Source organism: Salvelinus alpinus, chromosome 26, assembly GCF_045679555.1.
Source record: "Salvelinus alpinus chromosome 26, SLU_Salpinus.1, whole genome shotgun sequence".
Taxonomy (NCBI): domain Eukaryota; kingdom Metazoa; phylum Chordata; class Actinopteri; order Salmoniformes; family Salmonidae; genus Salvelinus; species Salvelinus alpinus.
Genome location: NC_092111.1, coordinates 10,711,572 through 10,733,813, shown reverse-complemented (window position 1 = coordinate 10,733,813; position 22,242 = coordinate 10,711,572). Strand labels below are relative to the sequence as shown.

The following is a 22,242-nucleotide window of genomic DNA, read 5'->3' as shown; positions in this document are numbered from 1 at the left end:
TTTCCTTCATAGGTCTACTGGTATTTCAGTTAATTTGCTAAAGTAACTGTAGTTAGAACCTGTTAAAGATGATATAGAATGGGTGCATGTATGCTTACCAGCAGGGGGAGTAGGCTAACTTACAAATTCTGTCATGCTGAAGCCTATATTCAGATTTTTTTGTAAACATCAACCGAGCCTACTCTCTAAATTAGTAACTGGACTCAGATTTATTCATTATCATATTATTATTTTCTTGTCACTGAGATGAACAGCCTCATATTCCAGTGATGTAATAGTAGTATTGTGAAAATAATAAATTATTAACACGTAATTGAAATCCAGTAGATCACAAAGCTTTGAGAACTGTTGTCAGCCTTTCACGTTCCAACTCTCACAATTTCCTTAATTGATATGTGATCATTCGAGAAACCAACTTATAAAATATGCTATTAAAACCAAAACCGTATCAGGTTGTTATTCTTCAATCTATGTATTGGAAAACGCCATTATTTCCATGAATTTAAAAGCAGTAGGTTCAGGTTTTACTCAGTTACTCCAATATGGGGGTGTTCTCCAAGTTTTTCTCAATTGTGTAATATATTCTCTCATATGGGAAATGGGGCACAGCTGGGTTGCCAGGTTGCCCAGTGTTGACCTACAGAGTGCGTACGTCATATGCCTCTAGTTTTGAGCGTGTCATTGTGCTTTATCTTGCACAATGTGGGGTTTGTGTCCTGTTTAGTCTGCGTGTGTTGTTTATCTGTAAACATGAGAGATGAATGTGTATCTCCCTCATTCATTCTCTTCCGCTGTGTCACAGCTGCCGACCAGTGAAGTAATTTCTCTGGCCAGGGCCATGTTTTTGACAGTGTTTACGGCTGCCCTAGCAACAAGCATCCCACATCTGCATATTTTCTTCTCCCTTGCTGCCCACTCTCTCTATCTCCCATTATCCTTCCCTTTCCCTAACTATTGTTGCTATGACTTTCTCCTCTGACTCTCCTATGACTAGTTTAATTTATTCCCTTTACAAGGATGTCCTCCCTTCCTCCATATTTCTTCTCACACCTACCCATGTCATGTACGGGAAATAGGCTGTTTCCGCTGTTGTTTTGCAATGAGGTTTTGGAATGCATCCTGGTGCTGATGCTGTGGCCAATCGTCACTCTACTAACCTCCAATAGTCTCTGTTTTTCACAACAACAACAACAAATCTCTCTCTTTTTTTCGTCGGGAACCCTTTTACGAAGAACAACAATCTCATTCACACATTGAAAGAGGTCCATTAAGTAGGAAAAAGAGGGTTGTTTAATCTTTTAGCACTTCCCTACCTTTTCCAATCGTCCTTTTTTGTTGTCATTAAGGTGCTTCTCTTTGTTTCAGTGTTGTAGATTAGACTTTTAAGGACATGGATACAGCTTCTCTAGAGTGCGTGTGTCTACTGTAATGGCAAGGGCCAACAATATGTGCATGATGAGTATCAATTCAGTTTGTCATTGTGTACATCTGACATCACCCCTCTGTGCAGGTTGGGAGCATATGTTCTATTAATTAAAGGTCCAATGCAGCCGTTTATATATTAATATCAAATCATTTCTGGCTAACAATTAAGTACCTTACCTTGATTATTTTTAATTCAAATGGTTAAAAAGAAATAAAAATAGCTTCTTCGCAACAAGCAATTTCTCAAGCTAGAATTTTGCTAGGACTGTCTGGGAGTGGTCTGAGTTGGGAGAGAAACATTGAAAACTAGCTGTTATTGGCAGAGAGGTTTGGAACTCTTTCTTATTGGTCTATTAGCTAATTTACCACCTGTTGATGTCACCACAACTCCATCTCACCAAAACAGGCTGAAATTTCAGGCAGTCTTTTCAAACAGCTCTTACACTAAAAGGGCATTATCATCATTTTCTAAATTGCACAGTATTATTCCAACCTCATAATGTTGAAATATATATAAAACACAAGAAAATCTAGTTTTTTACAGTGGGAGACCTCACATGGCCCGGATATTGTATTAGATCATAACAATGTATGTTCTTTATACATAGTGTCCAGGCTACTGTATGTTAACTGAACTTGAACTCAATAGGAAGTTATTCTGTAATGTAAATCAGTGAAACACTAATAACATCCTATACTCAACACAAAGAGTACAAAGGCAGCTTTGAATACAATTGGTAGCATATGTCTCTGTGAATTCACTGGAATTCATTTATTGCATCGGTTAGCTACCTTTGATATTGGATACCGGGTGTGATCTTTTTAGTCCACTGATTGATACCATGAGCTGCTGAACAAATGTAATACAACAACACACTTATGTCATGTTATGAAGTCCCGGTATGTCAGTCATATGTTTTACATTTTATGTAATGCTTTTATATTAATTTTATATTATTATTATTATTTTATATTGTATCCTCCGTTCTGTGGTTACCATGCCTGTGAATCCAACCATATAAGTTGAACCAGTATAGAAGTATACTGTATCAGCTGAAACCAGTACTTACTGTAGTGACAGTTTCTTAACACCAAACATCATTAAACAGAAACTGGAATAATGTCCACTGCTATTTCTATTGGCAAAGCATTTGAATATCTGCACTTTTACAGGATCTATAAACCTTGCTATGTACTCCAACAGTCCACTAAAGGGTTTTACTCAGTGAAACAATGGTCTTGAAAGTCTTTCAAGGCTGAGTGAAATTAATGACTGAATTTAAATAGAAAAACACAGTAATTGTGAGTTAAGAGGGATTGAGAGTCATCTGTTTCTGACATGGTCTGAGACTCTCCTGCCAGTAACTTTTGTGATGGACCTCTGCTGCTCAGCTGTCAAACTGTGGTGTGTTACTGTTCTCAAGATCAATCTTTGGATTGATTTATTTGGCATAGAAAAGGAAGGGCTCTCTATACAGTCCGTATCGCAGAAGTTCAGAGTTACAGTGTAATTTAAATTTAAAGGCAATGTTCCGGCGTTAGCGGAGACTGCATTCAGGGTAAAAGCTATATATATTGGCTCAATCGGAAATTACCTTTAAATGACCTTACATATTATCCACTAACGGCAAATAGGGGCAGGCAAATGTAACACTTATCTACCTACTCAGAGCATGTGCTGACATTTTCAACCTCTCCCTGACCCAGTCTGTAATACCTACATGTTTCAAGCAGACCACCATAGTCCCTGTGCCCAAGAATGTGAAGGTAACCTGTCTAAAAGACCATCGCCCCGTAGCACTCACGTCTGTAGCCATGAAATGCTTTGAAAGGCTGGTCATGGCTCACATCAACACCATCATCCCAGACACCCTAGATCCACTCCAATTTGCATACCGCCCCAACAGATCCACAGATGACACAATCTCTATTGCACTCCACACTGCCCGCTCCCACCTGGACAACAAGAACACCTACGTGAGAATGCTGTTCATTGACTTTAGCTCAGCGTTCAACACCATAGTGCCCTCAAGCTCATCACTAAGCTCAGGACCCTGGGACTGAACACTTCCCCTCTGCAATTGGATCCTGGAATCCTGACGGGCTGCCTCAAGGTGTTGGGGGGTAGGCAACAACCCATCCGCCAAGCTGACCCTCAAGAAGGGGGCCCCTCAGGAGTGCGTGCTTAGTCCCCTCCTGTACTCCCTGTTCACCCATGACTAAGTGGACGCACACGACTCCAACACCATCATTAAGTTTTCTGACAACACAACGGTGGTTGGCCTGATCATCGACAACGATAAGACGGGCTATAGGGAGGAGGTCAGTGGCCTGGCATTGTGGTGCCAGGACAACAACCTCTCCCTCAACGACAGTAAGGAAAAGAAAATGGAGGGCTGAGCGCGCCCCCATCCACAACGACGGGGCTGTAGTGGAGCGGGTCGAGAGCTTTAAGTTCCTCGGTGTCCACATCACTAAGGAATTATCATGGTCCACACACACACCAACACATTTGTGAAGAAGGCACTCTCGATGCCTCTTCCCCTTGGGAGGCTGAAAAGATTTGGCATGGGCCCTGAGATCCTCAAAAGTTTTACAGCTGCACCATTGAAAGCATCTTGACTGGCTGCATCACCGCTTGGTATGGCAACTGCTTGGCATCCGACCGCAAGGCGCTACAGAGGGTAGTGCATATGGCCCAGTACATCACTGGGGCTAAGCTGCCTGCCATCCAGGACATCTATACCAGGCGGTGTCAGAGGAAGTCCCTAAAATTATCTCTGCTACTGCACGGCAAGCAGTACCGATGCACCCAGTCTGGAACCAACAGGGCCATGAACAGCTTCCACCCCCCAAGCCAAAGCCATAAGACTGCTAAATAGCTAGTCCGGGTAGCTATTGGTTAACTATATAGCTATCACATTGACCCTTTTTGCACTAACTCTTTTGACTCACATACAGTACACTCCTGCCACTATTTATTATCTATCCTGTTGCCTAGTCACTTTATGCCTACCTAAAGTGCCTTCAGAAAGTATTCACACCCCTTTACTTTTTCCACATGTTGTGTTACAGCTTGAATTTACAATAAATTCAATTGAGATTTTGTACCACTTATCTCTGCACCTGTACATAGCTCATCTGTAAATAGCCCATCCAATCTACCTCATCCCCATACTGTATTTATTTATTTATCTTGCTCCTTTGCACCCCAGTATCTCTACTTGCACATTCATCTTCTGCACATTCTACCATTCCAGTGTTTAATTGCTATATTGTAATTACTTCGCCACCATGGCCTATTTATTGCCTTACCTCCCTTATCCTACCTCATTTGCACATGCTGTATATAGACTTTTCTACTGTATTATTGATTGTATGTTTGTTTATTCCATGTCTAACTCTGTGTTGTTGTATGTGTCGAACTGCTTTGCTTTATCTTCGCCAGGTCGCAATTGCAAATGAGAACTTGTTCTCAACTAGCTTACCTGGTTAAATAAAGGTTAAATAAAAAATAAATAAATAAAAAATCTAAACACAATAGCCCATAATGTCAAAGTTGAATTGTGTTTATAGAACATTTTAGAAATTAATAAAAAATGAAAAGCTGAAATATCTTGTGTCAAATAAGTATTCAACCCCTTTGTTACGGCAAGCCTAAATAAGTTCAGGAGTAAGAGTTTGCTTAATAACTCACATAATAAGTTGCATGGACTCTGTGTGTTGTAATAGTGATGCAAAGAGTCAATATTTGCAGTTCCTTTTTCAAGACCTCTGCAATCCGCCCTGGCATGCTGTCAATTAACTTCTGGGCCACATCCTGACTGATGGCAGCCCATTCTTGCATAATCAATGCTTGGAGTTTGTCAGAATTTGTGGGTTTTTGTTTGTCCACCCGCCTCTTGAGGATTGACCACAAGTTCTCAATGGGATTAAGGTCTGGGGAGTTTCCTGGCCATGGACCCAAAATATCAATGTTTTGTTCCCCGAGCCACTTAGTTATCACTTTTGCCTTATGGCAAGGTGCTCCATCATGCTGGAAAAAGGCATTGTTCGTCACCAAACTGTTCCTGGATGGTTGGGAGAAGTTGCTCTCGGAGGATGTGTTGGTACCATTCTTTATTCATGGCTGTGTTCATAGGCAAAATTGTGAGTGAGCCCACTCCCTTGGTTGAGAAGCAACCCCACACATGAATGGTCTCAGGATGCTTTACTGTTGGCATGACACAGGACTGATGGTAACCCTCACCTTGTCTTCTCCGGACAAGCTTTTTTCCGGATGCCCCAAAAAATCGGAGAGAGGATTCATCAGAGATAATTACTTTACCCCAGTCCTCAGCAGTACCTTTTGCAGAATATCAGTCTGTCCCTGATGTTTTTCCTGGAGAGAAGGTGCTTCTTTGCTGCCCTTCTTGACACCAGGCCATCCTCCAAAAGTCTTCACCTCACTGTGCGTGCAGATGCACTCACACCTGCCTGCTGCCATTCCTGAGCAAGTGTCTAACATGACGTTTGAATGCCTACCTAATTCATCTCTGTACCCCACACATACAATTATCTGTAAGGTCCCTCAGTCGAGCAGTGAATTTCAAACACAGATTCAACTACAAAGACCAGGGAGGTTTTCCAATGCCTCGCAAAGAAGGGCACCTATTGGTAGAAACAGACAGACATTGAATATCCCTTTGAGCATGGTGAAGTTATTCATTACACTTTGTTTGGTGTATCAATACACCCAGTCAATACAAAGATACAGGCATCAGAGAAGAAGGACACTGCTCAGGGATTTCACCAGGAGGCCAATGATGACTTTAAAACAGTTACAGAGTTTAATGGTTGTGATTATAGAGAACTGATGATGGATCAACAACATTGTAGTTACTCCACAATACTAACCTAAATGACAGAGTGAAAAGAAGGAAGCCTGTACAGAATACAAATATTCTAAAACATGCATCCTGTTCGCAAAAAGGCACTAAAGTAATACTGTAAAAAATGTGGCAAAGCAATTAACTTTTTGTCCTGAATACAAAGTGTTATGTTTGTGGCAAATCCAATAGAACACATTACTGAGTACTACTCTCCATATGTTCAAGCATATTGGTATCTGTGTCATGTTATGGGTATGCTTGTAATCGGTAAGGACTGGAGAGTTTTTCAGGATAAAAATATATGGAATTGAGATAAGCACAGGCACAATCCTAGAAAAAACCCTGGTTCAGTCTGCTTTCCACCATTCACTGGGAGATGAATTTACCTTTCAACATGATAATAACCTAAAACACAAGGCCAAATCTACACTGGAGTTGCTTACCAAGAAGACAGTGAATGTTCCTGAGTGACCGACTTACAGTTTGGACTTAAATCTACTTAGAAATCTATGTCAAGACCTGAAAATGGTCATCCAGCAATGATCAACAACCAATTTGACCGACCTTGAAGAATTTTGAAAATAATGGGTAAATGTTGCATAATCCATGTGTGGAAGCTCTTAGAAACGTACCAAGAATGACTCACAGCTGTAATCGCTGCCAAAGGTGCTTCTACAAAGTATTAACTCAGGGGTGTGAATACTTTTTGTAAATGAGATATTTCTGTATTTCATTTTCAACAAATTTGCCAACATTTCTAAAAACATGTTTTCACTTTGTCCTTATGGGGAATTGTGTGTAGATGGGTGAGAGAGAAAAAAAAGTTTTAATCAATTTTGAATTCAGGCTGTATCACAACAAAATGTGGAATAAGTCAAGAGTTATGAATAGTTTCTGAATGCTCTGTATAGAGTGCATTTAGAAAGTATTCAGAGCCCTTGACTTTTTTCAATTTTACAGGTACAGCCTTATTCTAAATTTAAGGTACAGCCTAAATGTACAGGTACAGCCTTATTCAAAAATGGATTAAATCAAAACACTTTCTCGTCAATCAACAAACAATACCCCATAATGACAGCCTTGTCCTCGTCAACACTCACAACTGTGTTAACGAGAGAATCACTGACATGATGTCAGCTGGTCATTTTGTGGCAGGGATGAAATGCAGTGGAAATGTTTTTGGGGAATTCAGTTCATTTGCATGGCAAAGAGGGACTTTGCAATTAATTGCAATTCATCTGATCACTCTTCATAACATTTTGGAGTATATGCAAATTGACATCATACAAACTGAGGCAGCAGACTTTGTGAAAATTAATATATGTGTCATTCTCAAAACTTTTGGCCATGACTGTATATAGTCAAGTTATCGTTACTCGTTGTGTATTTATTCCTCGTGTTATTTAAAAAATATATGATTTCTCTTTTTTTCTATCACGAAGCATGTGACAAATACAATTATTTGATTTGATTTGATGAGAAGCCAAAGGAGTCAATGTCTTTTTCCATGAGAGGTTTTTATTTACTCTATGCCACCATTGAATTCCCTTTGGCTTTCAGGGACATTTTAGGCAAACGATTTGGGGATTTGTCATGGAAATAACACACCACCATGACCTTTTCAACATTTGCCCCCAAAACAAGTCTTAAAACCTGGAATGAGAACCGGGCTTCGTGCCATGAGAGCAACCTTCTGTTCATTTTGGTGACTGTTCATTCTCAGCTAATACATCTGTTGTCTAACAGTTGTTTCTCAAGTTCAGTTTACTTTGTGCTTTAGTTAGGACCCAGATTCACAACTTAATAAGAACTTGTGAGTTGGGTGTGTAGGGTGTTGTTACCTGGCTGGCGAAGGTGACGTGGTAGGTGTCATACTGGACTGGAGGTGGGGTCCAGAAGAGGGTGACAGAGGATTCAGTGACGTCCTTGGTGTTGAGCTGGGACACACCAGACATGACTAGAGACAGGGGGTAGGTGCTTAGTTCCAGTCATTCAAGCCAACAATGTCATGCAATGTTTACCGTGGAATTGATTTTAAAGGCAATAAGGCATCCTTTTGACCAGCTGTTACATTTCCCCCATTTAACTGTAAAGTCAATGTAAATGTATTTTTCCAAGTCCATTAAGTCAACTTGTGTAAGTAACATCAAGCTGCAACATATTGTAGAGGTCTACATACAGTCATTGAACGCGTTATAACATTTATAACAGTATGTTGACTTGGATAAAAGGGAATACTATATTTCCATTTTACTCATTTAGCAGACACTCTTGTCCAGAGTGACTCACAGGAGCAATTAGGGTTAAGAGCCTTGCTCAAGGGCACACCAGCAGATTTTACACCTAGTCAACTCAGGGATCTGAACCAGGGACCTTTCGGTTGCTGGGCCAACGCTCTTAACCGCTAAGCTACTTGCCACCCTATATGCCACACTGACTGGACACTGATGTATTAGCACTGCCCTGTGGCTAATACACTGTGCTCTCTGTTTCACTGGACAATATAAAAGCCAATTACAGTCGAGAGTGTTTTATGGAGAATATTTGGATGACTTACCGGTGCCACAGTCAACTCCAGTGAACCCAGCTTCACACTGGCTGCAGTCCGGGGCGGTGAAACCACGGCGACACACACACCTCCCCTTCACACAGCGCCCTTTGTTGCTGCAGTTATCGGGACAGCCCTTAGCGGCGCAGTCCTGCCCAGTGAAGCCCACTTCACACACGCACTTCCCGTTCACGCACCTTCCCTTGTTGCTGCAGTTATTGGGACATGCTTTGGCGGAACAGTCCGGCCCCGTAAAGCCCATATCGCAGACACACTGGCCGTTCACACACTTTCCACGGTTGCTGCAGTTGCCAGGGCAGGACTTGGTAGAACAGTCTGGCCCTGTAAAACCGCTATCACACACACACTTGCCATTCACACACTTCCCCCTGTTTTTGCAGTTTCCAAGACATGCCTTGGTGGAGCAGTCAGGACCTGTGAAGCCAGTGTTGCACACACACTTGCCATTCACACATTGCCCCTTATTGTTACAGTTACCAGGGCATGCCTTGGTGGAGCAGTCAGGGCCTGTGAGGCCAGTGTTGCACACACACTGGCCGTTCTCACATCGCCCCTTATTGTTACAGTTACCAGGACATGCCTTGGTGGAGCAGTCAGGGCCTGTGAGGCCAGTGTTGCACACACACTGGCCGTTCTCACATCGCCCCTTATTGTTACAGTTACCAGGGCATGCCTTGGTGGAGCAGTCAGGGCCTGTGAGGCCAGTGTTGCACACACACTGGCCGTTCTCACATCGCCCCTTATTGTTACAGTTACCAGAGCATGCCTTGGTGGAGCAGTCGGGCCCTGTGAGGCCAGTGTTGCACACACACTTGCCATTCACACATTGCCCCTTATTGTTACAGTTACCAGGACAGGACTCTGAAGAGCAGTCTGGCCCTGTGAAACCTGGGTCGCACACACACTGGCCGTTCACACACTTCCCCATGTCATTGCAGTTGCCGGGGCAGTCAGACAAACTGCAGTCTGGCCCACTGAACCCTGGGAAGCAGACACACTTGCCGTCCTCACAGCGTCCCTGGTCACTGCACTCGTTAGGACACTCGTCTCCCTCCGGCTGCATGGAGCACTCAGCGCCTAAAGAGGGGGTTCGGACAGAGACAAAGAGTAAAACAGTAAGACACCAGAGTGCAATTTTCCCTCTAAGCTGCGCGCATGTGCAGGCGCGCCGTAGTCCCGGGACTGCTGCACAGAGTGTAAAAGAAATATCAGCCCACAGAGAGAAGCACGAGATTGAACTTCACTCAACTTTCTAGACTTTTCCCTGTTAGTTAACACTATCAAAGTTTCCCTTCACTGTGGCAATTGTGATCGAATCAATGCAATATTAACCACTTTCAATGCAACACAGAGAAGAAAAAAACAATGCAAGAACGTATCAGAGTAGGATTCTATTGTGCAAGACTCAGGCCATACTCTACACAGACCGGTGCGGCTTAACCAATCAGAGCTGCAAGTAGGCCTATATGAAAATAGATCATTGCCATATATGGATTTGTGCCGTTTACTTTGAACTGGACTGTGTTTACAGCTGTGGTCGTGAGTCCAGATCAAATAGAATTAGCTGCATGAAGCCACGTGTGCACATTTTGTTCATATCCTTTACTAGTTAGTGAGTTATTAGCCCAGTTATAGATCATTTGTAGTCAGCAATGGGGGACTGATTGCTTCCTACAAGAGCACGAAACATGTACATTTCTAGACCTCTTTGAAAAGCAAGTCAGGTAAAGAGGTTTTTTTTGTCTTAAAGGGGCAGTGTTGTATTTTGAGGTAGTCAGTAGACATAGGGCAGCATAATTTGTCTGATTCTATGTAATAATGGTATGGGAATAATAATGGATTTTATTTTGTAAAGTGGTTTCTTGCATCAAACAACACAACAAAATGTTCAGTCACATCCTTGTCTGAAGGACAGGTGGATCAACAGGTTAATGTCAAGCCCTGCATGTTTTTTTTCAAAAGTCTCATGGAATGTAGGCCTACGTTGAACACCACACATTGGCTGCTACTGTAGGCTGAATGATAGAACAGCTTTTTCCATGTTAAAATGTTATGGAATGCATTTTCTCCATTGTTTTTGATGGTAGGCCGCTCAGGTAGGCCTACATTATGATCAAATAGACACATTAGCCTACTTGGACACAGTTAAAACGGTAACTTAAAGCAGATACAGCCTCTGTTCACAGTAAACGAGCGCTGGAAGTTGCACAGAATATTCAGAATGTTCAAGTTTGCACTCAGCAGATCTGAAATTTACTCTGTGCCCCCAAAATTTGAAGGAACATTGCTAGAGTGTATTGATATTTTAAACAGATTAGTGGATAAACTATCCCTGCATTTGCAGAAAGTGTCCCACATTGAGAGAAGGGTGGAGAGCTAGATTAGGAGGATTGTCTGAGATCACATTGGGCACAAAATTAGAGCTGGACCTTTTTCTATACTTGCTCTGATTGGTCGAACCCATTAGTAGAGTCCTCATTACTCAGGTCAGTTAGATCATAATATGAGCATGGCTGTAGTCTGCCAGTTTTATAAATGTGATCATGATTGAGGTCAGTAATGGATCGTGTGTGTGTGTGTGTGTGTGTGTGTGTGTGTGTGTGTGTGTGTGTGTGTGTGTGTGTGTGTGTGTGTGTGTGTGTGTGTGTGTGTGTGTGTGTGTGTGTGTGTGTGTGTGTGTGTGTGTGTGTGTGTGTGTGTGTGTGTGTGTGTGTGTGTGTGTGCGCTCAAATTAGAACCAGTTGGGGGATTTCAGTGAGATGAGAGGAGCTATGAGGAGATTCTGTGTAATGGTCAAAACCAGACCCATTTGATCAGTGAGTCACATGGCAGCAGTCCTACTGTACCTTTGCTCTGCTGGGACGTGCAGCAGCCCCCCTCTAGGCCTCCACACTTCTCCCTCAGGGCAGACACCTCCTTCTCCAGCCTCTCCAGACGGTCTCGCAGGGCAGCAAACTCGGCTTCGCACCCGCCTCCGCACGACCCCGGAACCAGTCGGATCCGATGGGTAAGGACTAGAGAGGAACCAGGCTCAAGGTCCAGTTCCTTTCCCTGGTTCTGACTGGAGTCCCCCTGAACACATGCCTCAGAGATAACCACTTTGATTGGCTGCCCGCCACCCTCTGGCTTTGTGTTCCTGGGTGCCCTTTGACCCCCAGTCTGCAGGCTCTGGGAACCTGATGGGGTCAGGAGGGCAGGGCAGGCGAGGAGCAGGAGGAGGAAGGATGGGAAAAGAGGCATTTTGGCCAGGAAGTCGCCTTCAGGTGGAGGGGGATGGCAATTCGCTTAAAAAATGATTACAGTTATCAAAGAAAGGCTGGGGCAGAGGGATGAACTCTGCTGTGGAGGTGCCTACAAGACAAGGGTTTTTGTCATCAAGAGGTTGCCTTATTCATGTGACTCTGTAGAACCGTCACCACTGTATCCCTGGGAAACAAGACAGTTAAGAATAAACATTCACATGAATTCATGTAAGCACAACAACTATCACAGTGGCTATAGTGAGCTGGAATAGCCTTCTAGTTGTTTATGGCCCTGTCAACACAGCATGTTAGCTTGGAAAAAATGTTTATCTAGAAGAGTAATTCAATATACTCTGTGACCAGCGTTCCTATTTTCCTACGGCAACGTGATTGTGGCACATGTGGAACCACAAACTGGTTCTGAACAGTTTGCCATTTGTGAACAGCCCATTATAAGGATGGTGTCATCCCCAGGCCCAGTTGGTGTGGGTTAAGCTTGTGTTTGGACAGGGTAGAGCCATGCAGGATAATGTGATTTACCGCTGGGACCCAATAAGGTCACTTTCCTCATTCCAGCAGGGGGTTTGGATGCAATTGTCTGACCTGGAGCCAGTCTCAGTTCGTACCACGTAGGCTAGGGTCAGTGTACCCACAATCCCTCCCTCTCTCACCTGACTGAACCCTAACCAGCCTATCCTCAGTCCTCTCAGGCATTTTTCATACCTGCCGTGTTTCACAATATGGAATGCTATGGCTGCCATATCACCAGCCTAATGCCTCGACCTGCTATGTGTCCAGTAACATGTGCTATGTCTTTTCTAAATTAACTAGGTTAAGTCACAACCTACCTAACATCCCCAGAATGTATATGCACAAAAGTGGATGATGTTCAAATGATCTATGCACACGCAGTACAGCTCAAATGACCAGAGAGGTAAAGCATTAAGAGCAGCATAACGTCATAGCACCTAGAGAGTTGAGTGAGGGAAATAGATAAATATACAGAGATTTAAAAAATGAGGGGGCAGTAAAAGAGAATAGGAAACAAAATAGCACCAGGAAACGACAACATGTTATTACATTTCCGGCAGCCTGGAAAAAGCTTATAAATCGAGGCCCTTGGTGGGCAAGTACAGTGCGTTCGTAAAGTATTCAGATACCTTGAATTTTTCCACATTTTGTTACGTTACAACCTTATTCTAAAATGGATTAAATGGTTTTTTTCCCCTTATCAAACTATACACAATACCCCATAATGACAAAGCAAAAACAGTTTTTTAGAAGAAATACCCTTCCCCAGATCTGTGCCTCGACACAATCCTGTCTCGGAGCTCTACGGACAATTGCTTTGACCTCATGGCTTAGTTTTTGCTCTGACATGCACTGTCAACTGTGGGACCTTATCTAGACAGGTCTGTGCCTTTCTAAATCATGTCCAATCAATTGAATTTACCACAGGTGGACTCCAATCAAGTTGTACAAACATCTCAAGGATGATCAATGGAAACAGGATGCACCTGAGCTCAATTTCAAGTCTCATAGCATAGGGTCTGAATACTTATGAATATAAGGTATTTCAGTTTTTTATTTTTAATAAACATGATTTTTTTCTAAAAACCTGTTTTCGCTTTGTCATTATGGGGTATTGTGTGTAGATTGATGAGGAAAAATATTAATTTAATCCATTTTAGAATAATGCTGTAACGTAACAAAAAGTGGAACAAGTCAAAGGTTCTGAATACTTTCCAAATGCACTGTATCTTGTCAGCATGAGGAGACTCACAGACACATATCACTCAGGGATAGATTCACTCAGTCCCTCAGAGCTACACTGCTTCCAATCCCGCGAGGCTATGTAGCTCAGGGTTTACAATCATATAATATCTCTGGCACGGGAATACCAAAACTTCACACCAGCCTTACTCGCAGTCACAACATACGGCTAACATCACAGTGAGGAAGGAGAGGCAGAGGAAAAAATACTAAAGTCCACCTAGCTACTACAGTGATGGTTGCTACTGCGCTAGTTGACGAAACCCAACTCCATGGTGAAGGAAGTTCTGATGAACTCCTCCAACAGAGTTGAGCAGGGACCAGGCTTTGTGGAATTCAGCTACTACTGTGCCTACTGCCACCTCTCTGAATGATAGGCAGCATGGGGATTTTTAACAGTGGAACTGGTGTTTCCAACTCTCTGTGATTTCCATCCTTGTCTGGAACTCAGTAATAGACTCAAAAGTACTGACATCCTCCAAAAGTTTCCTTATGAATACCTGTCACAGCTGGTAATGACTATCTAGTCACAAAAGAAAGCAATATATTTTACAGCACTTCTGTCTGCAGATATCTTAGTCAAATGGACTGTCAAGTGTTTCCAATTGCTTTGCATCCTTTTTTGGCGTTTGCATCATCTTCCCACATCCCCACCTCCCTCCGGCTCTCTCACATTCAAGCACACTCATACACACATTAAAATATACAATGGAATATCAAAACTATTTATGCCTGTCAATACACCTTTTGTAGAGTGGTTTTGGATTGTATAACGGGTAGGGATGGCATGCTTTTGTGTATTGGCACTAGTGACTCACTCGCTTCCATTTGAAGTCTACACAGACACTATGAACTACATCACAGACTTCTGTAATAAAACGTTTACAGGCCAAAGTCATATGGATTTGATCCTACCGTTTAAAACCGTTCCCTCATGTAGTTATTCAGTACTTATACTAATATGCATTGCTTACAAATGTACATCTAGGATGCCCAGATAATGTACTCAGCTCTACTTTTTATTCATATAACTAATAATGAATTGATTTAATTCTTATTGATATGAATTAACCATCTTTGGCATTTATTGTCAATATAAATTTGAGCATAAAAGCATTGCTAATGTAAAGTACAAATGCATAGGGCTTACCTGGATACTCTGCCTCTCTCCCTGACCAATGTCTGTCAGTCAGTCCAAAGCTCCCTCTCCCTGCTCTTGGAAAGCTCTGATTGACTGACCATGAGAAAGGGAGGGGGATAGGAGAGCGGGAGGGAGAAGGAAAGAGAGAGGGGAGGAGAGCAGTAACATTTTCTCATACTTCAAGAATTTTTCCTCCCTCTCTCACTTCTCTCTCTTTCTCCCTCCTCTCCCTCTTTCTCTCTGATGTAATTCTATGTGCTTTACGGGTCCCTTTTGGGCGGTGGATTTCGATGGAAAACATCTGAATTTTTAGATGTTTTGAACAACTGGGCCTAATCTTTAATCTTTTTTTGAACTCATCTTTGTCCTCTCCTTGGACACTTTATGATGTTAGTGAGACATTCCTCGTTATCTTCCGTTTGCTCTTTTTTGGCAGTTGACAAAATCTGAATGTTTTATATCAGTCGTATTTGCTTCTTCAGACAGTACATTTGCACATAAGGCTTGTGAGTGCATCTGTTTTCAAACTTTTGCAATATGCATCCTCACTGTATTTTCTGTACTCTGTATGGCCGTAATAAAAACAGTCATAATATATTTCATTTGTGCTGTGATTGAAATGTGGTTTTAGGCTTTAGGGGTATCGAGGGATTCTGGGAAGTGAAAATATGGAATTGTCTGATGTCTGTTGTGAGAAAAGGGGAACCATCTCTAACTTGATGTCTTTTATAGATGCATGGTTGAACGTATGGAAAGCTCACAGTAAAGTCAGATGACATAAGCAGATAGCACTATCAATCGGCTATCTACCAACCCATAGCACATTCCCAAATTCATTAATTCTGTTATTCTCATAGTAAACACTCTCGTCTCTTTCAAAAGTATCTCACCCTAACTCGCCTAGTATCCAGCCCTATCCTCGCCTAGTAGACTACACTCTTTTCCAACTCCAAAACCATGGAAACGCATCCTTAGTCCCACAATAGTACAACTCCTTATCCATCCACTCGTCATTGTCCTCCAGACTTTCCCACCTACCGTATCGTCCACATTCTCACCCCAAAGTAATTTATAGTTTTTACAGATGCCGTCTTCCTCACTTGTTGTTACCACTCCCATGTGATTAATGTTCTTTCCCTTGCAATCTGAATAGACTACAATTGAAGAGCTCCATTGGCAAGATATTCTGTTGTGGTTAAAACCATCTACCAGGGTAGGGGTCATTCCTGTTTAACATTTTGATTTCTAGGAATCAATTGAATTGAAATTAATTTGAGTGTTTGTCTCTTTCCCATCCTTCCTCCTCTTACTGCTCCTCGCTCGGCCCACGCACTTGACCCCACCAAGTTCACAGAACCTGCAGACTGGGGTCAAAGGGCACCCCGGGACACAAAAGGTGCAGCGAGAGGGTTTACTCCGGCCAAAATCTGTTCATGAAAACAAGACCACTAAGTGAGGAAATTTTGTGTTGAATTTGGTAAAAAATGAATTGCTGATTTGCTACATGAAGCTTATATGATGGAATATATGTTTCATAATGGCTAGGTTGTTACGAATGCACTGATATAAGTAGACGCACGTGGCATTTCGGATACTTGGGAAAAAACACTTTATAAAATGAGTTGTGCCTGTTGTTCACACATGTATCTGCCCTCTCATTGGCTAGAATAGTCCCACCTAATCTCGCCTCCTCCCGCCTGCCTTCCATCTTTGAGGACATGCACTTCTATTGCTAAAGCGCTCACTCGACTATCTTGTCAATGTAATAGATAATCTTTGACGAAACCAGAGGGTGCCAGGCAGCCAATCAAAGTGGTGATGTCAGATGCGGTGTGTTCCAGTGTAACCAGTGATGTTTCACTTCAATTTCTGGTTGAGTTTAGGATGGAATGGACGTAACCCGGTGCAGAACTTAAAGTTGGCCATCCCACTCAGGGACAGGAGTCTAATTTGAGTCCGTTGATATACTTTATGTACGTATAGAAAAGCTAAAGGAAAAGCTCAACTTGGCAGGTGCAATTTCTGTTTAAGGAAATGTTGAACAGGTCACAACATAAACACAAGTCTGTGCTACAGTAGCTCTGTGCTACAGTAGCCTGTGCTACAGGCTTAGTCTGTGCTACAGTGGCTCTGTGCTACAGTAGCTCTGTGCTACAGTAGCCTGTGCTACAGGCTTAGTCTGTGCTACAGTAGCTCTTATTTCCCCCCCTGTGTTTGTGTCCCATGCTAACACACTGGCAACGAGTAGTTTTTTCCCAAACCTTATGTCAACTCACTATCAGCACCTCTTGCCTCATCTCTTGAGCTGTTCTTATCGTTAAAGCAAAACACATTTCTCAATTTGTCATCTATTCATATTTTTCCATCATTTAGAAACTATTGTGGACATATAATGTTTACCGCTATCTTCCCCTCAATGTCATCATACAGTCTTTTTTTGTTATCCTTATCATCAACATTATACCATACCCTCATCGTGATCATTATCATCATGATCATCAACTGACAGTCATCCTGCACTTTCTAATTGGTCTCTGATGATGACAGCCATGTTTCTCCATTTCCATCTGAATACATTATATCACTCATGGGCTGCGTTCACACAGGCAGCCCAATTCGGAACTTTTTTCCACTAATTGGTCTTTTGACCAATCACATTACATCTTTTCACATCCAATCTTTTTCAGATCTGATTTCTTAACAGATCAATTATTGAAAAAAAAGTTTAGAATTGGGCTCCCTGTCTAAACATAGCCATAGTGGTCAGACCTTTCTTTCATCTACATTGCCAGGCCACTTCATCTTTCATCTGTATTTCCAGCTTTTCACTTTTCAAATGCAAAGGCATCAGTCTGAACCAAGCACACAGCGTTCTTTGTTCAAAAGCTTATAGCAGGCTCATATTGTGTCAGAAAAGGCTCATGAGTGTAACAGAATAGGTACAGATGTTCCTTTGATATTCATGTCAGTTTTCTGGGGTCACCCCTGGCAGCACTTTCACCAGCCATGTTTTCTTAAGGAGGGTTTGTACATCAATAATGAGGACAAAGGGTGACAAGTAGTCACAAAAACACAATTTACATGGCACTAAGTCTACTTTGGTTCATAGTGTGCATAATAATTCCATTGGGTCGAATTGGCACCTTTTAGTCTATGGGTTATGTACTGAAGACATTTACAGGCCACTGCATATTTGGAGTGGGATAGAAGTTAGAGTCGTTTCAGGCCTAGTGATAAGGGCTTAATTAAGGGCAATTGAGTTTATTATTGAGCTCAAAGGGATGGTTGTCCTCCATAGACCCATCAACACTTCTTTATGGTCACTATCAATGACTAGACTTGATCTTTGAAATGTGTGAGGAAAAAGCCCCCATGTAGCCTTTGAAGAAAAATGTAATGTGTTTATTTAATGAAAATAAAAAATTTAATCAAAAATATGTAATTTATTTCCCTGAGCCTCCTTTGGCCCTTTCAATGCTCAGTCTGATCGTGTTAGGAAATACATTTAAATATATTTACATACATAGTCCTGATTGGTTAATAGGATGGTCTAGAGCCCACCCACTTACCCAGCTGGCCAGTTATCGGTCTATTATAATCAGATCACATTGCGATGTCATGATGTGGGCCAAAAGTTCCATTCCACCTGAACAGGCTGAAATTACAGGCAATTATTTTGAGAGTTCTTACACCAAAAGAGCATTATCATCATTGTCACAATTTCAGTGTTATTTCAACCTCATAGTGTGGAATTATCATTTAAAAAAGCAGGAAAATCTGTTTTTTAACTGCACTGCCGCTTTTATGGATTTTAGTAATTGTATCATGCATTTATTTTTTCTCTCAATGATTTGACCTGCAAATGGCCAGGGGTGTGTCTTAGCGAAGGGACACAGGTATACATTCTGGTTCAGCTCAGCTCTACTTTTAACTGAAATAGTTTTCTCAACAGACTCCTGTCACAAGCTGAAATCGTCCAGTTAAAGAGTCAGGGGTCAGAGGAAGGAAGGAGAGGGGTTACCGATGTTTTCCAGCAATGCTCAGAGGTCCGCTCAGTGTTGCTCACAGTCAAAAAATGTCAATTAATACATCACTAATGTGCAGATGTAGTCCTCTAAGTATTTTCCGCAGCCAAAGTTGTTCGTTTTCCTTTTTTTCACCCTCACTACCAGTCCGTTTCCTGTATTTGCAAAACATGTTTCCCTCTAGGCCATTTCCCCGGGGCCTTGTCAATGACAAAAACCAAACCCTGCATGTTTTTACTTTGTCACATGGCAGCAAAATTGAGGAGATGGGGGGGGGGGGGGGGGGGGTCTGTTACGCTCGTTTAATGTTCAGCTGTCCAGGCCGGCTTTTGATGAATGTACCGTATGTGTGAGCACCATCGGCGATGGCAATCAATCAAGTGAAACGATTCAAACACATTGTAAACAGCCTCTCTGTTTTGACATGAAGGGTTGGACCGTAAGACAAGGGTGCATATCGTGGTGCATATAAAGAGGGTCTCCGGTTTCTCACACTAGTGGGGTGTTGAACATTTTCAGCATGGTTTGTTGTGGTCAATTTGTCCATGTGTCACTGAATGTTTTTTGCTGTGGTTAGTTAACCCCAGTGTGTGTCAATCAACTGCAGGTAAGGCACTGAAGCCAACTGACATCAGTATGCTGAGCATAAATCAGAGCTGTACAGAGGATCCTGTTAGTTTATCAGTGTTTCTCCACCAGCCGCTGCGTTCATGTCTATCACATCATATCGCTATAAGGATATCAATCAGTCAATGACATCTGCAGCTAGAGTTGTGATTTTTATTCGAAGTAGACCTGTATTACTCCAAATAATTTGCAATGCAACAGTTTCACAATTGGACCATGTGCATAAACCCTCTGCTATTTACAGTGAAATGAACGGCATTGGAAAAACAGCCAAAGTGCTATGGTCTCGTTTTAAGCGCAGATTATTTGTGCTGTCAAAATGGGTCCCTTTGTGTAAGCTGCCAAACTTACTGATCCTAGATCAGTGTCTTACTTCCATTCATCAGAATAGAGAGCTTGTAGAGGCCTAGTGTGACTGAAAGGTGATTCTGTGGCTGACTCTGGGTGTGTGGGGCGGCAGTCCTAGACGTCTTGGGTGTTATAGATGTGACTCTGTGACGTTATCCACCTACGGCAGTGAGTCCCAGGCCACATGAAAGAGCCACTGCCACCCTTCCCACAAAACCCCATCACAGACCCTCCAGGTCGACTCTGTATGTACAGTTCCCCATGCTAATACATGCAGGAGTGCCCCATCAAAGGCTTGCAATGATTGGCAGGCATATTAACGGCATGCATATTTATGCAATGCACGTTGTGCCACACATACTGTACAGCTCATTTAGATCAACTGGGGCATTTCAAATAAAAGGTGGGGAAAGAAAGAGGTACGTCAAAAGAGGGTAGTCACCAGCCTCGCTTGGCAGTTATGGTTGAAAGCTTTAGGATGAAACTGGTTTGGTGAAGGTATTTCTTTTCTTCAGAAAGTACTCAAATGTGAGGTGAACATGAATGGAATGTAATAACGTAGGGTACATCAGACTTTAAGAGTTTACCCATAGTTCCTCAACCATAACAAGACAAATACTAATGCATTGTCATGTGCTATTTAAGTAATTTATCTGTCACATTAAATAAGAAATATGTGTAATTGCAGGTTTCATATTCAGAAAGTTTACCAGTAGCATCTGTTGAAGAATTCTGAGCACATATCCTAGAATGGCCATCCATGTTGTTCTCTGGATTGGGGTCTCACGTAAATAGCAAGTGATTCGATGCTTTACGTCACAGAGGATCACATTTTTATATATGCGTTACTTTCCTGTTTCACTGTACTATCATGACGTGGATGTCTGGCCCTGAGCCCAGTTGAAATCCGTTAGGACTTACCAGGCAAGCGCTCTCTACTCATGGGCCGTAATATTGTTGATTGACACCACGGCGGGTCAGCCCATTGACTTTATGGCCCACTGGACGATAGTGACCTCACTGGTCTCTGAGGCGGAGTCGGAATACTAGAGCTGGTCATTTGGTACTTGTAGCACCGCTTTGTGTTAGCATTACTCAACACTTGTTAAAGCATTACGCAACACTTGTTATAGCACCGCTTTGTGTTAGCATTACTCAACACTTGTTATAGCACCGCTTTGTGTTAGCATTACTCAACACTTGTTATAGCACCGCTTTGTGTTAGCATTACTCAACACTTGTTACAGCACCACTTTGTGTTAGCATTACTCAAAACCTGTTATAGCACCGCTTTGTGTTAGCATTACTCAACACTTGTTATAGCACCGCTTTGTGTTAGCATTACTCAACACTTGTTATAGCACCGCTTTGTGTTAGCATTACTCAACACTTGTTATAGCACCGCTTTGTGTTAGCATTACTCAACACTTGTTATAGCACCCCTTTTCTGAAAGACATGGGCTCACACCTACGCAAACACTAACAAAACATACACATATCCATCCACACGTGCCATACAGACGTGACCTGCCTACCCTCTGTGATCCGATATACCCAGGCTCTTTTCAGGGGTCAGAGCTTTCTGGCCACACGTAGAGATAGAAGCACCATCCACTCTGTCCTGACTCAGACTTTGCAACGGTGCAATCCAAACTAGCACTGCTCCAGGTAGGTTAAACAGAATGCGCGTGCACATACACAAACACACGGGCACACATACCGAAGCTTCAAGCAGCTGTGATGTGAGATTTAATCAAAGAGCTTTCTGACTTCAAGACGACTTAAATCTTTCAAAATGACATAACGCGTATTCTGATTGTTGTCCGCTCATGCAGGACTTGCCTTGAATTATACTATTGGCGGTTGCACACGTAATACACTGTTGGATACACAAACAGATGTGTACATTTTATGGGGCAATCAGGATGCTCTTTGCTATGGAATTCCAAACAAACAGTGAATGCCATATGGTGCACTAAGTGGAAGTGGAAGGAAAATTCTGTTTTGTCCATCTTCAGAAGGCAGAGTAGGGACTGGAAGGACATCAAGAAACAACAGAGAGAGAGAGAGCGATTACATGACAAGCCACTATCGCTCTCATTCACTGACTTTAAAAAAAAATGCCATATGGTGCTCTTCATTCTATGAAAGCCTGGAGGACAGGGAACCTGGAGTGAGCATGGCCCTTTTACAAATAGAACGTAGGTCTTATACCAAGGCT

The 22,242-nt window shown here is 42.4% G+C and overlaps 1 protein-coding gene across 3 annotated transcripts in view; it reads right to left on the bottom strand.

Moving 5' to 3' along the window:
- Nucleotides 1-22,242, bottom strand: part of LOC139554666 (tenascin-like) — a 37,335-nt gene that overhangs the window by 12,460 nt on the left and 2,633 nt on the right. The window contains exons 1-4 of one of the 3 annotated variants that reach the window (XM_071367677.1): nucleotides 15,031-15,538; nucleotides 11,712-12,291; nucleotides 8,854-9,942; nucleotides 8,138-8,253 (exon numbers count right to left, since the gene is read on the bottom strand). In XM_071367677.1, coding sequence (XP_071223778.1) covers nucleotides 8,138-8,253; nucleotides 8,854-9,942; nucleotides 11,712-12,105 — 1,599 coding nt within the window. In that variant the 5' untranslated portion in view covers nucleotides 12,106-12,291; nucleotides 15,031-15,538. Of the gene's footprint in view, nucleotides 1-8,137; nucleotides 8,254-8,853; nucleotides 9,943-11,711; nucleotides 12,292-15,030; nucleotides 15,539-22,242 lie in introns of those variants that run through there. The other 2 variants (XM_071367679.1, XM_071367678.1) reach the window with 2 other exon arrangements.